Source organism: Scyliorhinus torazame, chromosome 5, assembly GCF_047496885.1.
Source record: "Scyliorhinus torazame isolate Kashiwa2021f chromosome 5, sScyTor2.1, whole genome shotgun sequence".
NCBI classification, from domain to species: domain Eukaryota; kingdom Metazoa; phylum Chordata; class Chondrichthyes; order Carcharhiniformes; family Scyliorhinidae; genus Scyliorhinus; species Scyliorhinus torazame.
The window spans coordinates 75,298,967-75,325,980 of record NC_092711.1 but is presented as its reverse complement, the minus strand read 5'-3'; the positions used below and the strand labels follow the sequence as shown (position 1 = coordinate 75,325,980).

The 27,014-nt window shown below is 46.9% G+C and overlaps 3 protein-coding genes and 2 long non-coding RNA genes across 9 annotated transcripts in view; 3 read left to right on the top strand and 2 right to left on the bottom strand.

Moving 5' to 3' along the window:
- The first annotated feature begins 494 nt into the window (after positions 1-494).
- Positions 495-6,619, top strand: LOC140418523 (uncharacterized). Its single transcript, XR_011945109.1, has 2 exons — positions 495-538; positions 6,091-6,619. It is a non-coding gene; the product is annotated as an uncharacterized lncRNA (long non-coding RNA).
- LOC140418509 (uncharacterized) lies at positions 2,705-18,806 on the bottom strand. 3 transcript variants are annotated; one of them, XM_072501985.1, is made up of 2 exons: positions 18,708-18,806; positions 2,705-5,594 (listed from the first exon to the last, which is right to left on the bottom strand). In XM_072501985.1, the coding sequence occupies exon 2, from the start codon at positions 5,262-5,264 to the stop codon at positions 4,302-4,304; it is 963 nt and encodes a 320-aa protein (XP_072358086.1). In that variant the 5' UTR covers positions 5,265-5,594; positions 18,708-18,806; the 3' UTR covers positions 2,705-4,301. The 3 variants fall into 3 exon arrangements, with proteins under 3 accessions (XP_072358086.1, XP_072358087.1, XP_072358085.1); XM_072501986.1 differs by lacking the exon at positions 18,708-18,806 and adding an exon at positions 7,647-7,727; XM_072501984.1 differs by lacking the exon at positions 18,708-18,806 and adding an exon at positions 7,651-7,727.
- On the top strand, positions 18,581-24,022 carry LOC140418517 (uncharacterized). Its single transcript, XR_011945103.1, has 2 exons — positions 18,581-18,641; positions 22,024-24,022. It is a non-coding gene; the product is annotated as an uncharacterized lncRNA (long non-coding RNA).
- The window catches only part of LOC140418506 (uncharacterized), a 17,917-nt gene continuing 12,025 nt past the window's right edge, over positions 21,123-27,014 (bottom strand). For all 3 annotated transcript variants that reach the window (XR_011945093.1, XR_011945094.1, XM_072501982.1), the window contains 2 exons: positions 21,994-22,170; positions 21,123-21,298 (listed from right to left, as the gene is read on the bottom strand). Coding sequence is in view for 1 of the 3 variants with exons in the window: in XM_072501982.1 (XP_072358083.1) it covers positions 21,265-21,298; positions 21,994-22,170 (211 nt within the window). In the remaining 2 variants the exon portion in view is untranslated. The remainder of the gene's footprint in view (positions 21,299-21,993; positions 22,171-27,014) is intronic.
- Positions 24,486-27,014, top strand: part of LOC140418513 (ER membrane protein complex subunit 4-like) — a 4,644-nt gene continuing 2,115 nt past the window's right edge. The window contains exons 1-3 of the mRNA XM_072501994.1: positions 24,486-24,627; positions 25,233-25,344; positions 25,563-25,716. Coding sequence (XP_072358095.1) covers positions 24,548-24,627; positions 25,233-25,344; positions 25,563-25,716 — 346 coding nt within the window. The 5' untranslated portion in view covers positions 24,486-24,547. The remainder of the gene's footprint in view (positions 24,628-25,232; positions 25,345-25,562; positions 25,717-27,014) is intronic.

The window sequence follows — 27,014 nt, the reverse complement described above, 5'->3', positions numbered from 1 at the left end:
TCATAGTAACATCACTGAAGTGTTAATGTAAGCCTGCTTGTAACAATAAAGATTATTAATACTAAATTGGTCAGAAAGATTCCTCAGTTGTTCCTTCATAGTCTCTGTTGTTCTAACCCTTCTGCCTGTCCACCAACTGAATCCAGAGACTCCTTATTCTCATGGTGACATTCCCTGTCTGCCTAGTAAATCAGCCCTTCAATTTTTTGCGGATTATTTCAACTTGTTGCCACATTACAGTAACAAATGTTGAAATGTTTGCTCCACACCCACAGGGTTTCGGCTGCTTAAAGCCACAAACAGAAAGGTCCAGTTTTCTCCTGGGGTTTGAGACAAACCAGCTTTCAAAATGATGCAGAGTTTCAGCCAATGAGGGAGATCCGGGCTCAGCCCCGCCCCTCATTCACTCCGATTGGTTGGAGGACCAGCCGCTCCCGCTCGGTTATCCAGTCCCGTCCCCTCTTACCATAGCAGCTGTCAATCACTCCCTGGTATGGTGATCGAGAGCATGCGCAGTGCCGATACTGGAGTGATGTTGGTGAGAAATTCTTCGCCGTTCAGAATTAGAAACTGCAGGCGAGCGGGGAGCAATAGTACTGGCGGCTGGTTGAGAGGCTTCATAAACACCCGGTGTAGGCCCAGAACCCCGAAAGCTAATGATCCGCGCTTGCAAACAACGGGCTGCAGTTGCGGTTCTCTGACAACAGGCCCAAGTTAGCGGCCGCCGTCTTGCTGAGGGCGATATGCTGCAGTGCGCGTGCGCGATCATTGGGTCAGGAAGTCCGAGGGCGCTCCAAGCCCCGCCCAGTGACAGAAACATAGATTCATTTCAGAATTTATAATCATAGAATTTACAGTGCAGAAGGAGGCCCATCGAGTCTGCACCGGCTCTTGGAAAGAGCACCCTACCCAAGTCCACACCTCCACCCTATCCCCATAACCCAGTAACCCCACCCAGCACTAAGGGCAATTTTGGACACTAAGGGCAATTTAGCATGGCCAATCCACCTAACCTGCACATCTTTGGACTGTGGGAGGAAACTGGAGCACCCGGAGGAAACCCACGCAGACACGGGGAGAACGTGCAGACTCCGCACAGACAGTGACCCAGCGGGGAATCAAACTTGGGACCCTGGAGCTGTGAAGCAATTGTGCTAACCACCATGCTACCATGCTGCCCATCTTCAAGCTGAAATTTTCTTATTTATTTATCCTTTCATGGGATGTGGCGAAGCCAACACTAATTGCCCATCCCAAATTGTCCCTGAGAAGGTGGTGAGCTGCCTTCTTGAACCGCGGTTCGTGAGGGAATTCCAGGAGTTTGACCCAGCAACAGTAAAGGGACAGTCAAAAGAGTGACATGGTTGCACAGCAGTTAGCACTGCTGCATCATAGCGCCAGGGACCCGTGTGCGATTCTGGCCTTGTGCGACTGTGCAGTGAGCACCTTTGCTTTTTAAAAAAATATAAATTTAGAGTATCCAATTTTTTTTCCAATTAAGAGGCAATTTAGCATGGCCAATCTCCCAAGCCTGCACATCTTTGGGTGGTGGGGCTGAAACCCACGCAGACATGGGAAGATTGTGCAAACTTCACATGGACAGTGACCAGGGCCCGGATTCAAACCCAGGTCGTCAGAGCCGCAGTCCTAGAGCTAACCACTGTGCCACATGCCACCCTACACCTCTATTTGTAGTCCTTTGCAGATTCCTTAAATCCACTTCACAAATTACTTCTCTACCTGAATGAGTCATACATTCAATCCCATCAGGTGACATTCCGCTTGTCACATTTTACCAACCCAGAAATGACCCATTTATTCCTACTGGCTGCTTCCTGTTAGCTAACCAATTCTCTATCCATGCTGATATTTTGCCCCCACACCATGAGCTCTTATTTTGTGTAATAACCATGGCAAATATCTTCAGGAAATCCAGATAAAGCACATCTACAGGTTTTCCTTTATTGACATCCCTTGTTACTTCCTAAAGAACCTTGAAAAATAGTTCATCATGTTTGATTCCCTGAGCCTCATTTTCATTTTCATTTTCAAACACTGTCAAAAGAAAAATCAAATCTCCTCGACCCCTCTGGCTCCTTTGCCATTTACCTTAGATGGACTCACTTTCTGTTAAAGAGCTTGTCAACCCGTCTCACCCACTTTCCCGAAAGTGAACATATTTAATCAGGAAAAGTCCTGCAAATTAAAATACTTTCTGGTTAAACATTTATTGACGAAACAGAACATGGTTAAAAAACTAACAGAAAATGACTTGAGGATCACAGACAACCAGAGTAACAGGATGTTCACAATGTTCTGGTCCCAAATGTTTTCCCTGCGGCTCCTCTGTACCCTGTTCCTGTGACTCCCCGCTTTGGACCCAGGGGCACTGAACCCTGGGGGTCGCAGCAACATCAGCCCCCGGTAACCCTCCACCCCTGCTTAGTTGGAGATCCATTACCCAGTCAGGTCTCCAGCACCTTCCTGTCTCTATTAGTGAACAGGCCCCTTTATTCTCAGCTAAATTCAGCCCCCAGCTCCATCACCGGGCTGTCATTGACAGAAGCAATAGAAACAGAAAGGTGCCCGAGGCTCAAATGGGAAGTCAGAATTTGTGGATTGGAACCTCCATAAAGGCCAGAAACGTCTTGAGAAAAAAAAATCGAGTTCCCAGTCAACAAATTAAAGAATAACACAACAGGACTTCAAGTTTTATGACTTTTAATGCAACAAGCAAAATAGAAGCTACTTTAACCTACACATAAAACTTTTCCCATTTATAATACTAATGATAATCTTTATTGTCACAAGTCGGCTGACATTAACACTGCAATGAAGTTACTGTGAAAATCTCCTAGTCGCCATACTGTTTGGGTACCCAGAGGGTCAATTCAGTATGTCCAATTCACCTAACAAGCACATTGTGGGCAGCACGGTAGCACAGTGGTTAGCACTGTTGCTTCACTGCTCCAGGGTCACGGGTTCGATTTCCAGTTTGGGTCAGTGTGTGGAGTCTGCACGTTCTCTCCGTGTCTGCATGAGTTTCCTCCCACAAGTTATGCTGTTAGGTGATTTGGACATTCTGAATTCTCCGTCTGTGTACCGGAACAGGCGCTGGAATGTGGTGACTAGGGGCCTTTCACAGTATCTTCATTGCAATGTTAATGAAAGCCTACTTGTGACAATAAAGATTATTATTATTATTACAAAGGAGACAGAACATAGGGTGGGAGAAATCGAGGGAGAATAGAATACGAATGTGAAGGAGCAAAATACACACAAATGGACTGCAGAAGTGTCTATAGGTACGTAAAAAGGAAACGTTTGTCATTCCAGATAGTCAGGAGAGTTTAGAATGAGGAATAGAGATCTCTACAGCCACCTCGTTCAACACTCTGGGATGTAGATCATCAGCTTTTGGGGATTTATTCACTTTCAACCCCATTAATTTCTCCAGTACCACTTTTCACGAATTCTCATCTCTCACTGTTCCTCGTGCTCACGAATCCCTTGGTTCGCTTGTGTTTTGGGGAAATTTTTGCTTCTTCTCCGTGAAGACACGCATTGCTTAGTTTCTCTACCATTTCCTTCCTCCCTATTATGAACTCTCCTGTCTCTTCCTGGAATGGACACATATTTGTCTTTGACAATCTTTTTCTTTCCACATACCTAGAGAAGCTTTTCCAGTCGCTTTTCTCCCCAGTTTGCTCTCATATTCGATTTCTCTTTATCTGTTTCTTGGTCCCCCTTTGCTGAATTCTAAAACAAGTTCCCAATCCTCAGGTTTACTACTATTTTGACCATGGTTTTGAGCCTCTTCCATTGATCGAATGGGATCTTTAACTTTTCTTGTCAGCCAAGGTTGCATCACTTTTCCTGTTGGATTTTTATTCCTTAAAAGGAATCTATATTTGTTGTATATATGTGAAATAAAGTTGCAAAAATCCCAGAGGACCATAGGCTGCTCTCACCTTTGACAGAGAGAGAGCTGACTGGAGGTGATTTAACCTGAGGGTCAGCACACCTCAGGTGAGGGGCCTGGTTGAGAGAAGGCAGGGCCTTCATGAATAAACGCAGCCAGTACAGGAGTCGAATCCACTCTGTTGGCCTTGCTCTGCATCACGAACCAGTCATCCTGCCAACTGAGCTAACCGACCCCCTGATAAATATGTAATAATTGCCATGCTTTTGGTTGGGGGGGGGGGTTGGGTCCAAATGGAAACTAAATATCTTCACACTTCCAAACAACCTTTCACTCTGTGATCACCGCGCAATTTGAAGCCAGGTATTAGCAACAAGGCTCAAAGAGCATCAGCCCACTGGAGGCAAAATGATGAGACCTGCCAGTCCAGCAGAAAGAAACCCTCTGACCATCCCCACTGACTACCTGTCAGAATGAACAAAATGCAGTCCTGGATGTAGAGCAGAAACAATAACAGCAGAATCCAACTCCTGTAATCGACTGTGAAATTGTTGGTGTCACTGCAAGTCCGATGAAACATGCAATCCCGTCTCACATTGAGAGGTGGACGGCCTCTCCCCAGTGTGAACTCGCTGGTGTGTCCGCAGGATGGATAACCGAGTGAATCCCTTCCCACATTGAGAGCAGGTGAATGGCCTCTCCCCAGTGTGAACTCGCTGGTGTCGCTGTAGGGTGGACAATTGAATAAATCCCTTCCCACACTGAGAGCAGGTGAATGGCCTCTCCCCACTGTGAACTCGCTGGTGTGTCCGCAGGATGGATAACCGAGTGAAGCCCTTCCCACAGTGAGAGCAGGTGAATGGCCTCTCCCCACTGTGAACTCGCTGGTGTGTCCGCAGGGTGGAGGTGAATGGCCTCTCCCCAATGTGAACTTGTGGTGCGTCTGCAGGGTGGATGAATCACTGAATGCCTTCCCACACTGAGAGCAGGTGAATGGCCTCTCCCCAGTGTGAACTCGCTGATGTCTCCGCAGGGTGGATGAATCACTGAATCCCTTCCCACACTGAGAGCAGGTGAACGGCCTCTCCCCAGTGTGAACTCGCTGATGTGTCCACAGGGTGTATGAATGACTGAATCCCTTCCCACACTGAGAGCAGGTGAATGGCCTCTCCCCAGTGTGAACTCGCTGATGTCTCCGCAGGGTGGATAACTGTGTGAATCCTTTCCCACACAGAAAGCAGGTGAACGGCTTCTCCCCAGTATGACTGCATCGATGAATCTCCAGGTGCGATGGGGCTCCGAATCCCTTCCCACAGTCCCCACATTTCCACGGTTTTTCCATGTTTTGGGTCCCCTCCTGCCTGTCCAGGTTCCACAATCAGTTCAGAATAATAGCGTCTCTTCCACTGTGAATGGTGTGATGTTTTTTCAGGCTGTGTAACTGGTTAAAGCTCTTTCCACAGTCAGTTCACTGGAACACTCACACTCGGGTGTGTGTTGTGTGGGTCTCGGTGCTTTTCCAGTCACACTGATGGTTGAAATCTTTAGCTGACAGTTCAGGCAAGCATTTCTCCTAGTTTCAAAGGCCGATGATATTCAGGTTCCAAGGAATCGCGTGACTCTGTCAGATCGAGACGTAACTTTTGAGATTTCATCTGAAATTCTTCCTCATCTGTAAAAACAATTTACAAAATTCATCACTGTCAGTACAGGATAGAAACACAGAACAGACAATTCCTAGGTGGACGGGTAGGGATGGGGTGGAGGTATGGGCTTAGGTAGGGTGCTATTTCCAAGAGCCGGTGCAGACTTGATGGGCTGAATGGCCTCCTTCTGCACTGTAACTTCTATGATTCTATGATCTACAGGAGGGACATAGAGAACCTAGTGGAGTGATGGTACAACAGCAATCTCTCCCTCAATGTCAGCAAAACTAAAGAGCTGGTCATTGACCTCAGGAAGTAAAGTATCGTACACACCCCTGTCAGCATCAATGCTGCCGAGGTGGAGATGGTTAGCAGCTTCAAATTCCTCGAGGTACACATCACCAAAAATCTGTCCTGGTCCACCCACGTCGGCCCTACCACCAGGAAAGCACAACACCTATACTTCCTCAGGAATCAAAGGAAATTCAGCATGTCCACATTAACTCTCACCAACTTTTACAGATGTACCATAGAAAGCATCCTATCTGGCTGCATCACAGCCTGGTATGGCAACTGCTCGGCCCAAGACCACAAGAAACATCAGAGTTGTGAACACAGCTCAGTCCATCACACAAACCTGCCTCCCATCCATCAACTCCATCTGCATCTCCCGCTGCCTGGGGAAAGCGGGCAGCATAATCAAAGATCCCGCCCACCTGGCTTACTCACTCTTCCAACTTCTTCCATCGGGCAGAAGATACAAAAGTCAGAGAACATGCACGAACAGACTCAAAAACAGCTTCTTCCCCGTTGTTTCTAGACTCCTAAACAAGCTTCTTATGGACTGACCTGATTAACACCATACCCCTGTAAGCTTCACCCGATGCCGGTGTCCATGTAGTTACATTGTGTACCCTGTGTTGCCCTATTATGTATTTTCTTTTAGTTTAGTTTATTTTCATGTACTTAATGATCTGTTGAGCTGCTCTCAGAAAAATACTTTTAACTGTACCTCGGTACACGTGACAATAAACAAACCCAATCCAATGTATGGAACTGTACGCCAAAAAATTCTTTTCATTGTACTCCAGTACATGTGTCAATAAATTTAATATAATATAATCCCCACTCTCTGCTGTCTGTTGGTTAGCCAATCCTCTATCCAAGCTAATATATTACCTCTCAACCCACTGGGATCTTACCTTCATCAAATGTATTCTGGAAATCCAAATATACCTACAGGACCCCCATTATCCATTTGGCTTGTTACATCTTCCAAGAACTTCAACAATTGAGTCAAACACGATTTACCCATCGCAAAACCACACCGACTCTGATGGATTGCGGGTTGACTTTCCACAATGTCCAGTTACTACTTGCTCAATAATGGATTCCAACAGTTTCCCAACAACAGGCTTTAAACTAACTAGTTTCCTACTTTCTTCCTTTTTGACCTAATCCAGTGACATTGGAGATTTTCTCAGTGGAGCCTCAGTCACCATCACTTACACTAACTTTAAATTCCAGATTTTATTAATTTAATGGATTGGAGTCCATGTCCCCAGAACATTTTCCTGTCTCTCCGGATGATTGATGCAGTGACATTGTCACTGGGTCAGTGTCTCCCCCCCCCCCCTTGGTCTCTGTGAGGTTGTTTGTGGAGAGAAGCCGGAAGCGGCGGATAGTGAGAGTGGAGAATGGTAATTGTTTCAAATTCGGCTCTGGAGAATTTGTCAACCCCGCCCCCCGATACTGACCTCTCGCCTGACACCTCACAATGCCCGAGCAATGATTGACGGCAGCACCGGACCAATAGCGGGCGGGTCCGGAGGACCGTTCCTGAGTGACTGGTCCTCCAAGCAACCAGCAATAACGATGAGGCGAGGCTCGGCTGTGAAGCATGCGCAGTGTGATTAATTGTGAAGCAGAGAAGGTTCTTTCCCTGATGCAAAATCCGTATAGGTGGGAATTCAACCGTAAAGGTGGGAATAGCGGGACGGAGGGAGAGATGGATCAGGCGGGTCCTTAGACATGCTTCGTGACCATGTTATATAAACCGAAAATCCGGAAAAACTAACCTACCGGTAGCCGAGGACCTGAGCTGGGACTGCAGCTTTCTCACACACAGGACCATGCGGCCGCCATCTTTATTTGGCACTGGCAGTGGTGCGTCTGCGCACCCACCATCTTTATTGGGTGACTCGCAGAAGTGCGCACGCGAAATCGTCATCCCTTTTGGATCACTAGCGGCAGTGCGCATTGCCACGTGCCATCTTTATTGGGACAGGAGCAGCAGAGGGCAGGCTCCGTCGCCATCATTGTTGGGGGCAATTTATTTGAAGTGTTTCTTCATGATATAATGTCCATCAAACTGTTTCACTCTGAGTTATTAATTCTTATTTATGAGCCAGAGCGATGATATATGTCTCGGGCAGTGACAATAATTGGTACAAATATTGTGCTTTGAACAGAATAACACTTTTAAAACTTTCAGACAAACGTTACAAAGTAACAATTGACACTGAGCCACATCAGGATATATGAGATTATAAGGAGAATCTTAACAGAGGAAAGTGAGTTAGAGAGTCAGAGTTTTAAGGAGAAGATAGCAAAGATTAAGGCCTTGGCAACTCAGATGGAGAGATTAAAATCAGGAATGTTGAAGAGGCTGGAATTAAATGAATGCAGAGATCTCAAAGGGGTGTGTGTGGAGGAGATTACAGAGATCAGGATGATCACTACCATGGAGGAAAAGAAGAATGAGAAATTTAAACTTTTTGTGCCTTTTAATAGGAAACATTTGTAGATCAGGGGATGGGTAAAGAAGACTTGGTGTGAGTAAGCATATGGGTAGTAGAGTTTTGGATGGGATGGAGGGGATTGTTTAATGTTGGAGTCTGGCTGGGAGTGTATTGTAATAATTTGTTTGAGAGGTAACAGAAGAATGGATGATGGTTTCTGCAGCAGATGAACAGAGACTAAGGCGGAGTCGAGCTGTGTTCCTGAGGTGGAAATCAGCAAACTTGGTGATGATGTAGATCTGTGGTCAAGAGCTCGTCTAGGGATTGTGAACAGTTTCCATCAGCCTCACCATTTGACAGGGATGGAATTGGTGACAAGGGAGTGGAGTTTGTAGAGGGGACAGTCTTCTCAATATTTAAATGGAGGAAAGTTCTGTTCATCCAGCACTGGATGTCAGACAAGATCGGACAGTGTGTGTCTTGGAAGGGAACTTGCAGGTGGTGATGTTCACACACATCTGCTGTCCTGCTTCATCCAGGTGGTGGAGGTTAAGAGTTTAGGAGATTCTGTCAAATTGTGGTGCAGTTGTCGGTCGAGGAAATGCCTCTCCATTGCCACCTGTTCCCGTCCCCCTCTGTTCTCGCTCTCTCTCCCTTTCCCTCATTATTTTTGGCATTCTCTCTCTGTTTCTCGCATAAAATTCTCCTGACTAGAGGGTTGTGGATGATTCATGAATGAATATTTTGAAGGCTGAGATGGTGAGATTTTTGGTCTCTCAGGAAGTGAAAGGACGCAGAGAGCTCACGGGAAAGAGGAATTGAAGACTGAGATCAGCCACAACCGTGTTCAATGGCAGAGCAGGTTTGACGGGCTGAATGGTCTACTTCTGCTCCTATTTCTTGTGTTCTTGCAGAGGCCTGAATCTTGTGTGGGCTCAGGCCGGGGGGCAGGTTCCCTTCCCTGAAGGACATTAACAAACTAGTTCACTTTTCACAAAAGATTCAACAGTTTTCGTGGTCACTTTTTCCCAGTGTCGGCCCCACAAGTTACCAGATTCATTCAGCTCAGCTTCACAAGCTGCCTTTGTGTTTCTGTAGGATATCTCTCAGTATCCTTTTTTCTGTTTTAAATCAATTTCAGAGTTAGAAGGGGAGGATTTGCAGTCAGGAAACTCAGATCAAACATCACATCAGGATCAGAATTGATCGGAACCTGAATATTGGTGAATTTTGACCATGGAAGGAAAAAGCTCCGTACACAGTGAGGAGAAACCCTGGGAATGTGAGGAGGGATTCAGATCCACATTTCAACTGGAAATTCATCATCCCAGATACACTGAGGAGAGTCATTCACTTGCTCTGATTGTTGGAATAGATTCTCTCGATCACCCAGCCTGCTGCAACACCAGCGAGTGCACATCGGGGAGAAACCATTCAACTGCTCCGTGTGTGGGAAGGGATTCGCTCAGTCATCCAAACTGCTGAGACACCAGCGGGTTTACACTGGGAAGAGACCATTCACCTGCTCAGAGTGTGGGAAGAGATTCGCTCGGTCATCCGACTTGAAGACGCACCAGCAAGTTCACATGGACGAGAGACCTTTTAAATGTCCAGACTGTGGGAAGTGCTTTAAATGTTCCCGGACCCTGATACTCCATCAATGTGCTCACACCAATGAGCGACCGTTCAGGTGCTCTCACTGTGGGACTAGGTTCAAGCAGTCATCTCAACTCAGTGAACACCAGCGCACTCACATTGGGGAGAGGCCGTTCACCTGCTCCGTGTCTGGCAGTGGGTTCAGCAGGACAACAAACATGCGGAAACACCAACGGGTTCACACTAGGGAGAGACCTTTCACTTGCTGGGTGTGGGAAGGGATTTATTCAGTTATCCACTCTGCTGAATCACCAGAGTGTTCACAATGAGAAAAGACCATTTAAATGCCAAGACTGCAGGAAGTGCTACAAAAGTTCCCGGGAACTATTCCACCATCAGCGTGTTCACACTGATGCGAAATCTTTTCAATGCCAAAACTGTGAGAAGTGCTTTAAAAGTTCCGGGGAACTGATGCGTCTTCAACGTATTCACACTGATGAGAAAACGTTCAGGTGCTCTTACTGTGGGACTGGGTTCAAGACATCTGACCTCCATGTACACCAGCAAACTCACACTGGGGAGAGGCAGTTCACCTGCTCCCAGTGTGGGAAGACATTCACTCAGTCATCCAGCCTGCTGACACATCAGTGAGTTCACACTAAGGAGAGGCCGTTCACCTGCCCCCAAGTGTGGGAAGAGATTCACTCAGTCATCCAGCCTGCTGACACGTCAGCGAGTTCACAAGTAATTACAATGAGTGGACAATCTGATCAGCTGCCTCTGCTGCTTCCCTCCCTTCCACTAGCTCCACCGGGCCAAACTATCACTAAAAATCCCCCTCGTCTGAGTGTGAACGCGGATCTATCTCTGGTTTCTCTCCGATCTCCTGTCATGTCCTCTTTGATCTCATCTTGTTTATGAGACCTGACTTCTGCTCCCTTGACCCTATTCTCACTAAACCGCTGACCATCCAACTTCCTCACATTAACTGATATTGTTAACAGTTCTCTCTCTCTTCTGGTTTTGCCCCTCTCACTTTTAAATACACCATCCTCGCCCTTCCTGAGAAAACAACCCTTGACGCCCAACCTCCTTGCAAACAGCCACCCCATCTCCAACCTCCCTTTCCTCTCCAACATCGTGTCCTCCAAGGATCTATCCTTGGCCCCTCCTATTTCTCATCAACACGATGGCACTAGAATCCATAGAATCCCTACACTTTCCGTTGGTGAATTGGCCAACGCGCATGCGATTTGCCGGCCCGTTTGACTTGAACCGACTGAGCATGCGTGGATCTGACATGTACTCGCCATATTTAAAGGGTCACTGTCCCTTTGCTGTTGCAATTTAAAGTGTGTTGTGAGAGACCTCATTTGAACACCGATAAGGGAGAACCGGTTTTGTGGCTTCAAAAATAATGTTAAGTTAGAAAACTATCCACCCCGAATTTCTGCATTTTTTTCTTTGCAGGAATACTGATATAAATTATTAAACAAGGAGTGGATTCGCAGACAGGAAGCTCTGACTCCCAGACACCACATCAATCTAACCGAGTCACTTAATTAATCAGGATTCAGTAACATTGGCCATATGGAAGGGGAGAGCAGCATTCACAGCGCAGACAGTCAGTACATGTCTTCAGCGTGTGGACCTGGATTTAACCATTCGACCAATATGGGAAGGCACAAGTGTGACCGAAAAAGGGAAGGTCTGTCTGGACAAGGTGGGGGTGTCGAGAAGGGATTCAGTTGTTATCTCTCTGATCAGGATATTTATCGATACAGTCACACCATGACAAGGCCATTCACCTGCCCACATTACGACAAGGGATTCAGTCGATTTTCAAATATGTTGCGACACCAGCAGATTCACACTGGGAAGAAACCCTTCAATGCTCCCAATGCGGAAAGCGATTCACTCAGTCATCCCACTTGCTGACACATCAACGAGTCCACACTGGAGAGAGACCATTCACCTGCTCAGTGTGTGAAAAGAGATTCACAGAGTCATCGGCCCTGCTGAGACGCCAGCGAGTTCACACTGGGGAGAGGTCATACCCCTGCTCTGTGCGTGGGAAGGAATTTGCTGAGTCATCAAGCCTGCTGAGACACCAGCAGGTTCACACTGGGGAGAGGCCATTCACCTGCTCTGTGTGTGGGAAGGGGTTCATTCAATCATCCAACCTTGTGAGACACCAGCGAGTTCACAAGTAACTGCAATGTTCAATGCTACAGTTATTGCTGCTGTTAATCAGATTCAGGAGTGAAGCTTGTTCACAATGAAACAGGGGAGTGTTTATGCTGTTGCTGATAGCCACAGTAACCGGGTTGCAGTTGGAAGACTTTGCATTTATAATAATAATAATCTTTATTGTCACACGTAGGCTTACATTAACACTGCAATGAAGTGGCTATGAAAATCCCCTAGTTGCCACATTCCTGTTTGGGTACACGGAGGGAGAATTCAGAATGTCCAAATTACCTAACAGCATGGGCGCGATTCTCCACTTCCACGCCGGTTGGGAGAATCGCCTGGGACGCCGAAATTTCCGGGGACGCTGGTCCGACGCCCTCCGACGATTCTCCCAAGCGGCGGGAACAGGCCGGTCGAGTTTCGCGGGCCACAGGCCGGAGAATCGCCGGAGATACCCAAAATGGCGATTCTCCGGCACCCCCGCGATTCTGAGGCCCGGATGGGCCGAGCGGCCAGGCCAAAACGGCGGGTTCACCCCGGCGCCATCCACACCTGGTCGCTACAGTCGTGGGCGGTGCGTGAACGCTGGGGGGGCGGCCTGTGGGGGGGCAAGGGGGGATCCTGCACCCGGGGGTACCTTGAATGTGGGGTGGCCCGCGATCGGTGCCCACCGATCGTCGGGCCGTCCTCTCTGAAGGAGGACCTCCTTCCTTCCGCGGCCCCGCAAGATCCGTCCCCTATCTTCTTCCGGGACGGATTTGGACAGGACAACAACCACGCATGCGCAGGTTGGCGCCGGCCAACCTGCGCATGCGCAGATGACGTCCGTTACGCGGCGCCGGCCGCGTCATCTATTCGGCGCCGCTTTTACGCGGGCGACAAGGCCTGGCGCGGGTAGATGACGCGGCCCCGATACTGGCCCATTGTCAGGGCCTGAATCGGTCGGGACCGGGGCCATTCCGCGCCGTCGTGAACCTCGACGGCATTCACGAAGGCGCGGCCACTTCGTCGTGGTGGTGGAGAATCGCGCCCCATGTCTTTCTGGATTTGTGGGAGAAAACCGGAAATCCCAGAGGAAAACAACGCTGACGCAGAGATAACTCTGCACTGACAGTGCCCTGAGCTGGGAATCGAACCTGGGACTCTGGTGCTGTGAAGCAACAGTGCTAACCACTGTGCTACAGTGCCGCACGTGGTATTATAGTCCCTTTGTAGTATATAGTGCCTTTCACAACTTTGGATGTCTCTGTGTACAGTAAGCCTCCAAAAACAGCAATGTGACAATGACCAGAGATTTTTTAGTGAGATTGGTTTATAGAATTTACAGTGCAGAAGGAGGCTATTCGGCCCATCGAGTCTGCACCGGCTCTTGGAAAGAGCACCCTACCAAGGTCAACACCTCCACCTTATCCCCATAACACAGTAACCCCACCCAACACTAAGGGCAATTTTGGACACTAAGGGCAATTTATCATGGCCAATCCACCTAACCTGCACATCTTTGGACTATGGGAGGAAACCGGAGCACCCGGAGGAAACCCACGTACACACGGGGAGGATGTGCAGACTCCGCACAGACAGTGACCCAAGCCGGTATCGAACCTGGGATCCTGGAGCTGTGAAGCAATTGTGCTATCCACAATGCTACCGTGCTACCCGGTTGAGAGTAAACTATTAGTCAGACAGCAGTGAGAACTCCCCTGTCCTTCTAACAGTGCTCGGAGATTTTCTTTAAGAATATTGCTACAGAATAGATAAGGGGAACCAATGGATATGGTGCATTTGGATCTTCAGAAAACTTTTGATAAACTCCCACAGAGGAGGTTAGTAAACACAAGAGTGAGGGGAGTATAATGGCACAGGCTCCAGCTATGCACAATCTATATCAATGATTTGGATGTGGGGACCAAATGCAATATTTCCATTTTTGCTGATGACTCAAAACTAGGTGAAAATGTGCGTTGTGAGGAGAGTGCAAGGAGGATTCAAGATGATTTAGACAGGCTAATGAATGGGCAAGAACATGGCAAATGGGTGATAGTATAGAAAGCATTTGAAGTTATCCTCTTTGGTTGGAGGAACGGTGATGTAGAGTATTTCTTAAATGGTGAGAGATTGGGAAGTGCCGATATCCAGAGGGATCTGGTTGTCCTTGTTCATGAGTCACCAAAAGCAGGTGTAGCAAGTGATCAGGAAGGCAAATGGTATGTTGGACGTCATTGCAAGAGGATCTGAGTATGTGTTGGAATTTATTATCAGGTTAGCAAGACATTACTAAAACCAAAATGGTTCAGTACATAAAAGCCTGAGGCTTCTGACCTGGTCTAGCTTTGAGCAGAGGAACCAGCTTAGAACAAGGTGCTGATTACACTCACAGGTCTTTCTAATGTGTCCTCCTTTGAGTATCCAATGACCTCGTGGTCTCAGTATGCAGTGACTTATGTAATACAAAGAACAAAGAAAAGTACAGCACAGGAACAGGCCCTTCGGCGCTCCAAGCCTGCGCCGACCGTGCTGCCCTTCTAAACTAAAATCTTCTACACTTTCGGGGTCCGTATCCCTCTATTCCCATCATATTCATGTATTTGTCAAGATGCCCCTTAAACGTCACCATTGTCCCTGCTTCCACCACCTCCTCCCGCCGCGAGTTCCAGGCACCCACTACCCTCTGTGTAAAAAAAGTTGCCTTGTACATCTCCTCTAAACCTTGCCCCCCGTACCTTAAACCTATGCCCCCTAGTAATTGACCCCTCTGCCCTGGGAAAAAGTCTCTGACTATCCACTTTGTCTATGCCCCTCATAATTTTGGAGACCTCTATCAGGTCCCCCCCCCTCAACCTCCAACGTTCCAGTGAGAACAAAACGTTAACAAATAAACATTAAATCAACAGCTCATTGTTTCCAACTTTCTGAGCATGTTTAATGGAGTCTGGATACAGAGAACTCCTTCAAACCACAATGTTTATTGAACCTGTTAGGGGGGAAACAATCTGTTACAATTTGAAATGAAGTCCAGGATTTCGGAAAAGCAGTGGATCCATTATCAGCAAAGTTCTCACCCATGAAGCAGATAAGTTACTGAGCGAATCTCTTCCCACCCACAACCACTTCACCTAGAAGGGCAAGGGCAGCAGATACATGGGAACATCACCTCCTGGAAGTTCCCCTCCAAGCCACGCCAAGCTGACTTGGAAACATATCGCCATTCCTTCGCTGTTGCTGCATCAATATCCTTCCTAACAGCGCTGTGGGTAGACCTACACCACATGGACTGAAGAGGTTCAAGAAGGTGGCCCACCAGGAGCTTTTCACAGTAACTTCATTTGAAGCCTACTTGTGACAATAAACAATTTTCATTTCATTTTCATCCATTTCATTTCACCTCTGCCTTCTGAGTAAATTTAATGCACCTCTTCTGAAGTGGAAGTCACTTGTCAGGAACAATGCAAGTTTCCCTCTACGTTTTCTAAGGTACAGAACAAAGTTCTCTCTAAATCATCCCATCACAAACTCACAGGACAAGTACAGCCCAGGCTAGGTACAAAGGAAAACTCCCACTACATGACACATCAAACAGTGCCAGAGAGTAGGTAATGCACAGCTTTGATAAGGGTAAAATTCCCTCTGCCCTGCCCCATCAAACACTCCCAGCACTAATAAGCTGGATTCTGTGAGGGCATTTACCAGGGAATGGAATGATGTCATAAAGCATCACCGTTCAATGGAGCTGGTTCTCTCCTTGTCCTTTTAAAGGTGGAGAACTGGAACATCCCGTCTCCAAACACATCCCATCCTGTTCACACTGAGAATCCCAGGGTGGGGAACTGGGACATCCTGTCTCCAAACACATCCCACCCTGTTCACACTGAGAATCCCAGGGTGGGGAACTGGGACATCCTGTCTCCAAACACATCCCACCCTGTTCACACTGAGAATCCCAGGGTGGGGAACTGGAACATCCTGTCTCCAAACACATCCCACCCTGTTCACACTGAATCCCAGTGTAGGGAACTGGGAACATCCTTTCTCCAAACACATCCAGTCTCCAAACACATCCCGCCCTGTTCACACTGGGAACCCCGGGGTGGGGAAGTGGGACGTCCTGTCTCCAAACACATCCCACACTGAGAATCCCGGGGTGGAGAACTGGGACACCCTGTCTCCAAATACAACCCGTCCTGTTCACACTGAGAATGCCAGGATGGATAATTCTCACTCGCGTCCATTCCTCTCAATCTACGTGTGTGTGACAACAGACATTAGAGGTTCACTGGTTAGTTAAACACGCAAGAGTTCCTGGTAGCAATTGATCCAATAATTCTACACATTTCACATGCCCCAGTGACATTATTAATAAAGGGCCAAGTTAAGGGAGTGTCCCTAATGTGATAGAACAGATAGATTATAGAATTATAAAGTAAAGACATAATTATTCTGCAACCTCACAATTGGCTGGGTGTTTTGCAGTATGAAAAACCCCACATGTTTGGAAGGTGGAGAGAGGCCAATGTCCAGCAGATTCCTTCCTACTGCACATCTGCACCTTACTGTCATAGACATAGAAATGATAGACACAGAATTCTTACAGTGCAAAAGGAGGCCATTCGGTCAATTCAGTCTGCACCGTCCCTCTGAAATAGCACCCTACCTTGGTCCATTCTCCCAATCTACTTTGGACACCAAGGGGCAATTTTAGGTAGGACCAATTCATCTAACTTGCACATCTTTGGACTGTTGGGGGAAACTGGAGCACCCGGAGAAAACCCACCCAGACATGGGGAGGATGTAAAAACTGCACACAGACAGTCACCAAAGCCAGAATCAAACCTGGGTTCCTGTGAGGCCGAAGTGTTAACCACTGTTCCATCATGCTGCCCGTGTCCTTCTGCTTGGAGCAATGTGGATAGAATGATTCACCATTCATATATCACAGAATGGAGGGGAAGGGCATATATCATAATCCTACAAAATAGAATAATATACCCACTCCCCAGAGGTGTTTGGAAAATGAATGCATAAATTGAAAAACAACTCTTTATTTTAAATTTAATACCTTCGTTTATAAATTGAATTGTGTTTATTTAACTATATTTCCAAAATAACTTACACACCCTCGTATTATTTTTTCTTCTGAGACCATGAACTCTGACAATGATCGGTAAGTGGACCGGGTCCATAAGACATAGGAGCGGAAGTAAGGCCATTCGGCCCATCGAGTCCACTCCACCATTCAATCATGGCTGATTTCAACTCCATTTACCCGCTCTCTCTCCATAGCCCTTAATTCCTCGAGAAATCAAGAATTTATCAACTTCTGTCTTAAAGACACTCAACGTCCCGGCCTCCACCGCCCTCTGTGGCAATGAATTCCACAGACCCACCACTCTGGCTGAAGAAATTTCTCCTCATCTCTGTTCTAGAATAAAAGACTCCCTTTTATTCTAAGGCTGTGCCCCCAGGTCCTAGTCTCCCCTGCTAATGGAAACAACTTCCCTATGTCCACCCTATCTAAGCCATTCATTATCTTGTAAGTTTCTATTACATCTCCCCTGAACCTCCTAAACTCCAATGAATATAATCCCAGGATCCTCAGACGTTCATCGTATGTTAGGCCTACCATTCCTGGGATCATCCGTGTGAATCTCCGCTGGTCCCGCTCCAGTGCCAGTATGTCCTTCCTGAGGTGTGAGGCCCAAAATTGCTCACAGTATTCTAAATGGGCCCTAACTAATGCTTTATAAAGCTTCAGAAGTACATCCCTGCTTTTATATTCCAAGCCTCTTGAGATAAATGACAACATTGCATTTGCTTTCTTAATTACGGACTCAACCTGCAAGTTTACCTTTAGAGAAAATCCTTAAAGGATTCACAGAATGGAGGGGAAGGGCATATATCCCTTAAAGGGTCCTTAAAGGACATTTGTTTCCTTCTTTCCGTGTTTGTTGAAGAAACAGAGATTCATATCCTCTCGTTTTGTACCTATTGTGGACGATGTTTCACTTTACAGCTCTGGGTAAATAACGTAAAATTTTGATGCCTAATTTCGAATTCCTACACTGCAGAAGGTGTCCATTGAGTCGGCACCAGTCCTCTGAAAGAGCACCCTACCTAGGCCCACCTCCCCATCCCCGCTTAACCTGTACATCCTTGGATTGTGAGAGGAAACGAAAGCACCCAGAGGAAACCCATGCAGACCCGGGGAGAAAGTGCAAACTCCACAAGTCACCAAAATCCTGGAATCAAACCCAGGTCGCAGGCACTGCGCGGCAGCAGTGCTACCATGCTCACCACTGTCCACCATACTACCTGGGTTCGCAATATTGCTGATTTCCGCTGCAATCGCCAAATCATAGCGAAATAATTAACAATTCCCTGCTTGGTTGGTAGCTACCATAGCGGGGACATTACCCGGCACCCCCCGCGGTGGTTAATGTCCTCTGTCCAGAGCACAGGAGAGCAGTGCGCAGGCGCAGGGCCGCCCTGTATTGGAGCATGCGCAGTGATAGCGATGGGAAGCCTATTGTTTATCGGGTCTCCAAACCGGTGAGGATGCGGAAACGCGGAGGGGGCGATGGAGCCGGCGGGTGGACGGGGAGGGGTTCTAAACACCTGGTGAAGGCATCAAGCCCCGAATCCGAAGCTGCGGGTCCCACATTTGCAGCTCCGGCTCTTTTCCCCGGAGACAGACCCAGGCTTACGGCCGCCATCTTGTTTCAGGGGAGAGAGTGCGCATGCGCATCTGTTTTGTCGAATTCGAAACATGGTGGGCGGGGCTTCAGCGCCTCTGTTTCCAACCAGGTCCTAGTGTCCGGGTAGTGCATTAGACGACAGGTGCTGCTTGCAGCCCAGAGAATTCCATGGGCCATGTATACATTCAGTGTGGGAGGTTGCAGTCCCGATAGTTAGTTACCTGCAAAAGCTACTTCTCAAGTTTTTGTTACACTTCAGCCCCGTGCTCCTAATCTTTGGCTGCCCCGTGTGGAGAGACTGGGTAAGTCAGAGGATCTTCTCCTGGACTTGCTCTTGGGCCTGGTTAAAACAGCAATTTATAGAATTTGGATGATCAGGTCCCATTTGGTGGTGGGGATTACACTGGTTAAATATAAGAAATAGGAGCAGGAGGCAGCCACTACGGCACTACCACTATACCAGTACCACATAGTGGAATTGTCACTGGACTACTAAACCAGAAATCCAGGGTAATGCTTCGGGTAAAACCCAGGTTCGAATCCTGCTACTGCAGATGTTGAAATTTGAATTCAATAAGCATCTGGAATTAACAGTCTAATGATGACCATGAAACCATTGTCAACTGTCATTAAAAACTCAACTGATGGGGGGGGGGGGGCTGATTTATTTTCCTTTATGTAAGGGGCGCATGCCCCATTTTGGTTTGAGTTGGGGGTTTACCGTTTAGAGGGTTAAAACATTTTGTTTTGTTGGCATGTTGCCCTGTTTTCTTTGTATTATTTTCCTTTTTGCAGTGTTCTGTAAAATTATTGAAAAACCTTGAACAAATACATTTTAAAAAACTGAACTAATTCACTAATGTCCTTGAGAGAAGGAAATCTGCCGTCCTTACTCAGTCTGGCCGACATGTGACTCCAGACCCACAGCAATATAGTAGACTCTTAACTGTCTCGTCCAGGGCAATAAGGGATGGGCAATAAATATGAACGAATAAAAAAAAAATCAGTCCATTGAGCCTGCTCCACCTTTGGATAATGTCACTTTACTGCCGCCCCATAAGAGACTTTTGTCCTCTCTTCCAATTGCCTGCCTGTGTCTGGGTAGCTCTGGGGAGGGAGCATGCGGTGTCCACCAGAACAGTTGACACCTTCCACAATCGGTGGATTCCTCAGAGTACAGAGTGTCTCATAGACATTGGTAATAACATCTGGTTTAGCCAGGAAGATTCGCTTGCTCTTGTTGGGACTTTGTTTCTGATTTTGGTTTATTTTATTATGATTGAGCAACACGTTTGGGAAAACAAGAAAAGAATGAATGTTGCATAGAAACTAGAATTGTTTGTTGTAAATTTCTCTCCTGCACGGACAGCAATGACTTTTGTAAACTCTGATTATAGGATATTAGGAGATGATTTGTGGATGGGGAACTCAAACCAAGCATCACATTAAGATCTGATCATCACTTGATTTCACTCGGAGCTGAATATCATCAAGCTTTGAATGTCAAAAGAGAAATATTTATCTGTTTTGTCTGCGGGAAATGATTTCAAACATCAGTGTGACTGGAAAAGCACCGAGACATACACACACCCAAGTGAGAGTGTTCCGGTAGACCGTTAAGCAGTTACACAGCCTGAACAAACATCACACCATTCACAGCAGGGAGAAACCGCACTGTGTGTGGGACGAGGCTTCAACTGATCATCCAACCTGGAGAGACATAAATTCATTCGCACTACAAAGAAACCGTGGAAATGTGGGGACTGTGGGAAGGGATCCCTTTGCCTCAATTCCTCCCTCCTGCCTGTTCGCCAGAACCCTTGATTCTCTGAGAGACCAAAATTCAGTCTATTTCAGTCTTAAATATGTTCGACAATGGAAACAGAACATTTAAATTTATAGGACTAAAGGAGGCCTGTTGGCCCATCATATCTGTATCAGACCACCTCCACTTTCTAGCTCTTGATCTGTAACCTTGTAGGTTACAACATGTCAAATTCCTCACTTTAATGATTTATTTTATGGTCACTCTCTACTGCATTACCGCTAAATAATCACAAGAAAGTGAATTGTGAATCACAATGGTGGTTTTTTTACCCAGCATTCCCCACAGTGGTGAATGTCCCCTATCTACACCATAGGAGACCAGTGTACAGGTGCCGTGTCGCCCAGTATTTGGAGCATGCGCTGTGTCAGTCATGACCATGGATAGGTGTTTATTTGTCACATCTACAGCTGGTCGAAGGAGTGATGGAGCTGGCGGCTGGATGGCGAGGATTTGAAAACACAGAGAGAGAGATAGAGAGAAAAAAAAAGCCCGGGAGGCTTGGAGAAACCACCTTAACAATTGCTCATTTAATCTCCACACAGTCACTTCTGGAATAAGGTTAACGTTGGTTATTCCGTCTGGTCCATCAAGGTGATCCAGATTCATAGAGAATTAGTTTGGTTCAATAGATCATTGGTTTGCTTCAAAATCATAAGTGTGGCAGGTTCAGAATTGTGATGATGCTACAAATATAATAAGTAATTAGGATTCATCACATAGTTGTAGACAGCCATTAAATAAAAGTATAAAATAATAAAAGTATTGCACATTATGATCATTTCATCAGACAAATAATTACAATAGGTTACAAAAAGCAGGAGTCCTTAACCAGCAGAATAGAAATGATTCTCTGCAATCTGCATTTTGTATTAAATCCACAGATCATATGTTGTCAGCATGAGTTCATTAAATTCTCAATCATTTACATACTGTCTGTGAGCTTTATAAAGTAGGTCATTGCACTGCCTTGTAGGCTATTTGTTCTATATCTTATTTGTGGAATAGAGTCCTTTCTCCTGAATTTCAATCCACATTTATATTTATGTGGTTGTGACAAGAGATCATAGATTTAAGTGTTTTCCAGTGAAGTCTAATAGAAAGTTTTCTAACTTGCTGGGAACACATATTCAGATGATTGATTGTGAAACGTTTCAACAGGATTCATGAATGAAGTGAATTATCAAACATGATTCTATCTCTATTTGTACAAATTTGTTAAAGGGATGCAGGAAAATATATCCAACACTTTATCTGTATTTCAGCCCAGTGGGGAGGGAGAGTGTGTGGGACGGGGATCTGCAGCTGTAGTGGAATAAGAGGGAAAAAATGGTCCCTAGAAACAAGAATTATCTGTTCTGCATTTCTGTCCTCTACTTACAGTGATGACTTTGGTAATCTCCTTTTACAGAGCATGAGAAGGTGAGGATTTGCAGACGAGGATTTGCAGATGAGGAAAGCAAACATCATGTCAAGATCTGGCAGAGTCATTCGATTCATCAGGACTTGAATATCATTGGCCTTTGCATGTCGAAGGAGAAATGTTTGTCTGTTCTGCCTGTGGGAAAAGATTTCAAACATCAGTGTGACTGGAAAAACACCGAGACACACACACAGCCGAGTGAGAGTGTTCCAGTGAACTGACTGTGGAAACATCAGTGTGACTGGAAAAGCCCCGAGACCCACACAACACACATCCGAGTGAGAAAGTACCAGTGAACTGACTGTGGAAAGAGCTTTAACCAAATACACAGCCTGAAGAAACATCACACCATTTACAGCGAGGAGAAACCGTTCACATGTTCTGTGTCCGATCAAGATGGGCAACTGATCATCCAACCTGGAGACACAAGGACACTGGCACCATGGAGAAACCTTGGAAATGTGGGGACTGTGGGAAGGGATTCAGTTACCCATCCCAGCTGGAGAGCCATCGGCGCAGTCACACTGGGGAGAGACCGTTCAGGTGCTCCATGTGTGGGAAGGAATTCGCAAAGTCATCCAGCCTGGGGTCACACCAGAGAGTTCACAGTGACGAGAGACCTTTTAAATGCTTTTACTGTGGGGATTGCTTTAAAACCTCTCCAGATCTAATTAAACACCAGCTTGTTCACACTGACAAGAGACCATTCAGTTGCTCTCATTGTGAGAAGAAATTTAGACAATCATCTCACCTTATTCAACACCAGCAAATTCATACTGGGGAAAGGATATTCACCTGCTCCGTGTGTGGGAAACAATTCACTCAATCATCCAATCTCCAGACACACCAACGCACTCACAGTGGAGAGAAACCATTCACCTGCCCCGAGTGTGGGAAGGGATTCAATCGATCATCCAACCTGCTGAGACACCAGCGGGTTCATGTGTGACTCCAGGGATTGGATGTTATTGTTAATCACGTCCTTTGTTTATTTCTGCTCAAGTTAATAACCCCTATAACTAGGCTGGAGTTTGATGTTCTCCACAGGACAGGTGATGTGCTAGGATTGCAGTATGTGGGCGTTTTTGGAGAACGTTACAATCCTGGGCAATGATATCTGAGGAGTGTCTGCAACTTGCAGAACCTGCTCAGGGGTATTGAGCTGGAGTCTGAGCTGCTGACATTGTGGGGCATCAAGGAGAGGGAAAGTCACCTGGACACTTCCCCAAGGCTCAGTAGAAATTTGCAGAGGGTGGGGGACTCAATTTTCTGCATCAATCGACAGTTTGAAATGTGTGGGGGTAAGTGAGGAACGATCAGTGAGCTGCAGCTGTCTGACAGCGCGGTGTATTACTGCAGGCTGAGAGACTCAGTGACAGGAACCAGAGGGAACCTCATACAAAAACACTGTTGCAGTGGGACATGAGCTCTGAAGAGAGAAGTCAGATTTCATGCACTGCCCGTATATTTTTCTGCTCTATTTGATATACCACTGATAGAGGATAACAAGAATAAATCTTACCCTTTTTATGTCCCCAGTGGAAGGTTAATCAGAACCCACCCTGTCACCAAGCTGAATCTAATTCATGACAGTGAATGAAATATGGGCAGCACGGTAGCACAGTGGTTAGCACTGTTGCTTCACAGCACCAGGGCCCCGGGTTCGATTCCAGGCTTGGTCACTGTCTGTGCGGAATCTGCACGTTCTCCCCGTGGGTTTCCTCCGGGTGCTCCGGTTTCCTCCCACAAGTTCCAAAAGACATGCTTACTAGGTGATTTAGACATTCGGAATTCTGCCTCAGTGTACCTGAACAGGCACCAGGGTGTGGTGACTAGGGACTTTTCACAGTAAATTCATCGCAGTGTTAATATAAGCCTACTTGTAACATTAATAAAGATTATTATTAAACAGGACATCATCTACATTCAACACCTGTTTTTGAGATGATTTATTTCAAATCAATTAAAGATCAAACTGTCTCTCGGATCAATGAGATCGCTGTCATTATTTCATTCCAATTAATTGGTTACATCAGTGATATTGTGATTCTAATCAACCTTTACAGCAACATTGCTGTTGACCAATGTGTGCAAATTGTCCTCCCATCAGTTCCAGCACCTGCAGGAAGTCACAATATTTCATTGCAACTTGGCTGCAAGGTTTAGCCCTGAGCCTGGTGGTAGCTTCACTCATGATACCCAGTTACATGTGAGGTAGAAATGGGCCGGGAATAGAAGTAAAATATTGCGGATGCTAGAAATCTGAAATAAAAACAAAATGCTGGATAAACTCAGCAAGTCTCGCATCACTTGTGAAGAAACCGTTGACATTTGGTTGCTCGACGTGCCCCTAACAAAGATGGGGGAGACGTGAGCGATGTCTGCATTTCGCCGAGGACGTCCGGACAGCAGCGCATGCGCATTGCAGCGGGTGTGGTTTGTTGACGGAAGCGCGCGGATTATTCCCCGGATCAGATTTGAGGAGGGACGGTTAACGGTCGCCGGCGTTGCCATGGCTGCGGGGGCGGCGCTCGCCAACCGCGCGCGCTGGCAGAAGTGGACCCTCGAGCTCAACCCGAGCGGCAGCCGCAGGTGCAGAGGCCGCGCTGGAGCCTGGGGCTCGAGTAGGAGGCGCAGGCCGGGCCAGCCTGCTCTCTCGCATGGAGGGCACCGCACACTGACCCGGGGATGTGGGCATCAACCTAAAACTTTCCGCCCCTTGGCAGAAAGCAGCTTCTCAAATCTCCCAGAAACCACTCCGACTCCACTTGGCTTCTTTTCCCGGGGTCACGACCCTGCGACGCCATCTTGGTTTCAGCCCCCCACCTGAGTGTTGGCTGGAGGAACGATTGCTCGTTTCTGGGGCCGGGTGCTGCAGTGGGTCTCTCTCGACATTCAACATCGTTCACTGTCAAGCAAAAATTCATTGCCTCCGGTGACTCGGTGCAATCGCCTTTTAACGGAGGACTGGACAAGGGGATTGGCACCCGGATTGTCAGTTGACTCCAATGCACTTTGTGGCTGTCCAATCCCATGGCAGTTTGGTGCATGCAGTGTGCCCTAGGCTTGCTCATGGTTTAGTTCATGCTGGCAGTATTGCCACCACAGTGGGATCCCTGATGGAGAGACTCCCTCTTTTAAGAGGGTCCTGAAGAGCTTGCTGAGGTGACCCAATTTGTGTTCTCTGTTTCTCACAGGAGCCGTGATCAACAGTATGGCCAGGGCGACTTCATGAGCCCAGTCGCATATTCAGACAAACAGCTTCCAGACATCCGCGTCCAAGAAACAGACCGGATCCTGGTTGAGAAAGTAAGTTGGATTTGAATGTGTCCTCGTTGTCCAGCTGGCCAGGCTTGGTTTGTCAACAGTGGTAAACTGGGTTGGTGAACCGCTGCACCCCATGTACTAAAGGAACCTTTTGTGGTATTAACCGTCATCCTTATTTCCAGCCCTGGGTGTAAGATCAGTACGTGACCTTCCCCAACCTGGCTCCCTTTACTGATGCCCTGCTCACTTTCTGTTTTCAGCTCTGCTGGGACATCGCCTTTGGCCCATTGAAGCAGCTGCCCATGAATCTGTTCATTATGTACACGGCCGGCAACAACATCTCCATCTTCCCTATCATGATGGTTTGCATGATGGCCTGGAGACCTATACACGCACTGATGTCCATGTCGCCAAGTGAGTATTGTATTGATTCTGCAGCTGAGAAACAGCTTTTAACTGGCATCATTTGAATGGGACTTAGAACAGAGTGCTGAGAGCTGGGTGAATAAGGGAGTTCAGGAAGGACAGGGAAGAGGAGATCTTTTACTCTCCAGCTTTCTCAGCCTTGAAGAAGTGGTCTTACTCTGCTACAGGAGAAGAAGTTAGTTTGTTGATGAGTAACTGCCAAGTGACATGGGGTTATTCTATTTCTATGGCTCAAAATACTATAGCAACTGGTTCTAAGGTTGATAAAATATATAAAAACAAAAGTAAAACATATTAGGGGTGGCAAAGTAGGTTTCTACCTTCATTGTACAGATATCCCCCTGGGGGAGATGGGTTAATTGAAGACACCAGTCAGTGTACAGATATCTCCCTGAGATTTCTCTTGGTGTCCAACAATCCATTGATCTCAGCCTGGAATATAATCAGTGATTGAACATCCACAACTCTCTGGGTTAGAGACAACTCATGGGGTGAGGAAATTCCTCTTCAGCTCAGTCCGAACTAGCTGCCCCCCTGAGGCTATGTCTCTGTGTTCCGGATTCTGCAGCCAGAGGAAACCGTGTCTCCGCATCTCCCTGTCAAACCCTCTTTACAATTATATCTGTTTCAATCAGATCAACTCTCAGTCTCGTAAACCCAAGAGAGTAAAGGCCCATTCTTCCCAATCTCTCCTCGTTGGACAATCCTGTCATCCCAGGAACCAATCTGGTGAGTCTTTGTTACCCTCTCTCCTTGACAATTCTGTAGATAAGGAGACCCAAACTGCATAAGTTATTCCTCCTGTGTTTGACCAAAACTCTGTACAATTGCAGAAAGATTTCCTCACTCAAACTCCAGTGAATCATAGAAACCCTACAGTGCAGAAAGAGGCAATTTGGCCCATCGAGTCTGCACCAACCATTTGAAAGGCCACTATACAGAGACCCAATTCCCTCCCTGTCCCTGTACCCCCACCTTACCTTTGGACACTTAAGGGGCAATTTATCATGGCCAATCCACCTAACCTGTACATCTTTGGACTGTGGGAGGAAACCAGAGAACCCGGAGGAAACTCAGGCTGACACAGGGTGAATGTGCAGGCTCAGCACGGACAGTCACCCAAAGCTGTAATCAAACCCCGGTCCCTGGCGCCATCCCTCGGTGAAGGCTAACGGAACATCTGCCTTCCTAATTTCTTGCTGTATCTCCATGCTGTCTGTTTGTGATTTGAGTACAAGGATCCCCCAATTCTCTATGAACATTTCACAGTCTCTCCCCTGTTCCTG

Coding starts and splice junctions, on each gene's coding strand:
- LOC140418509 (XM_072501985.1), bottom strand. CDS start 5,264: ATGGAAAAACCGTGGAAATGTGGGGACTGTGGGAAGGGATTCGGAGCC.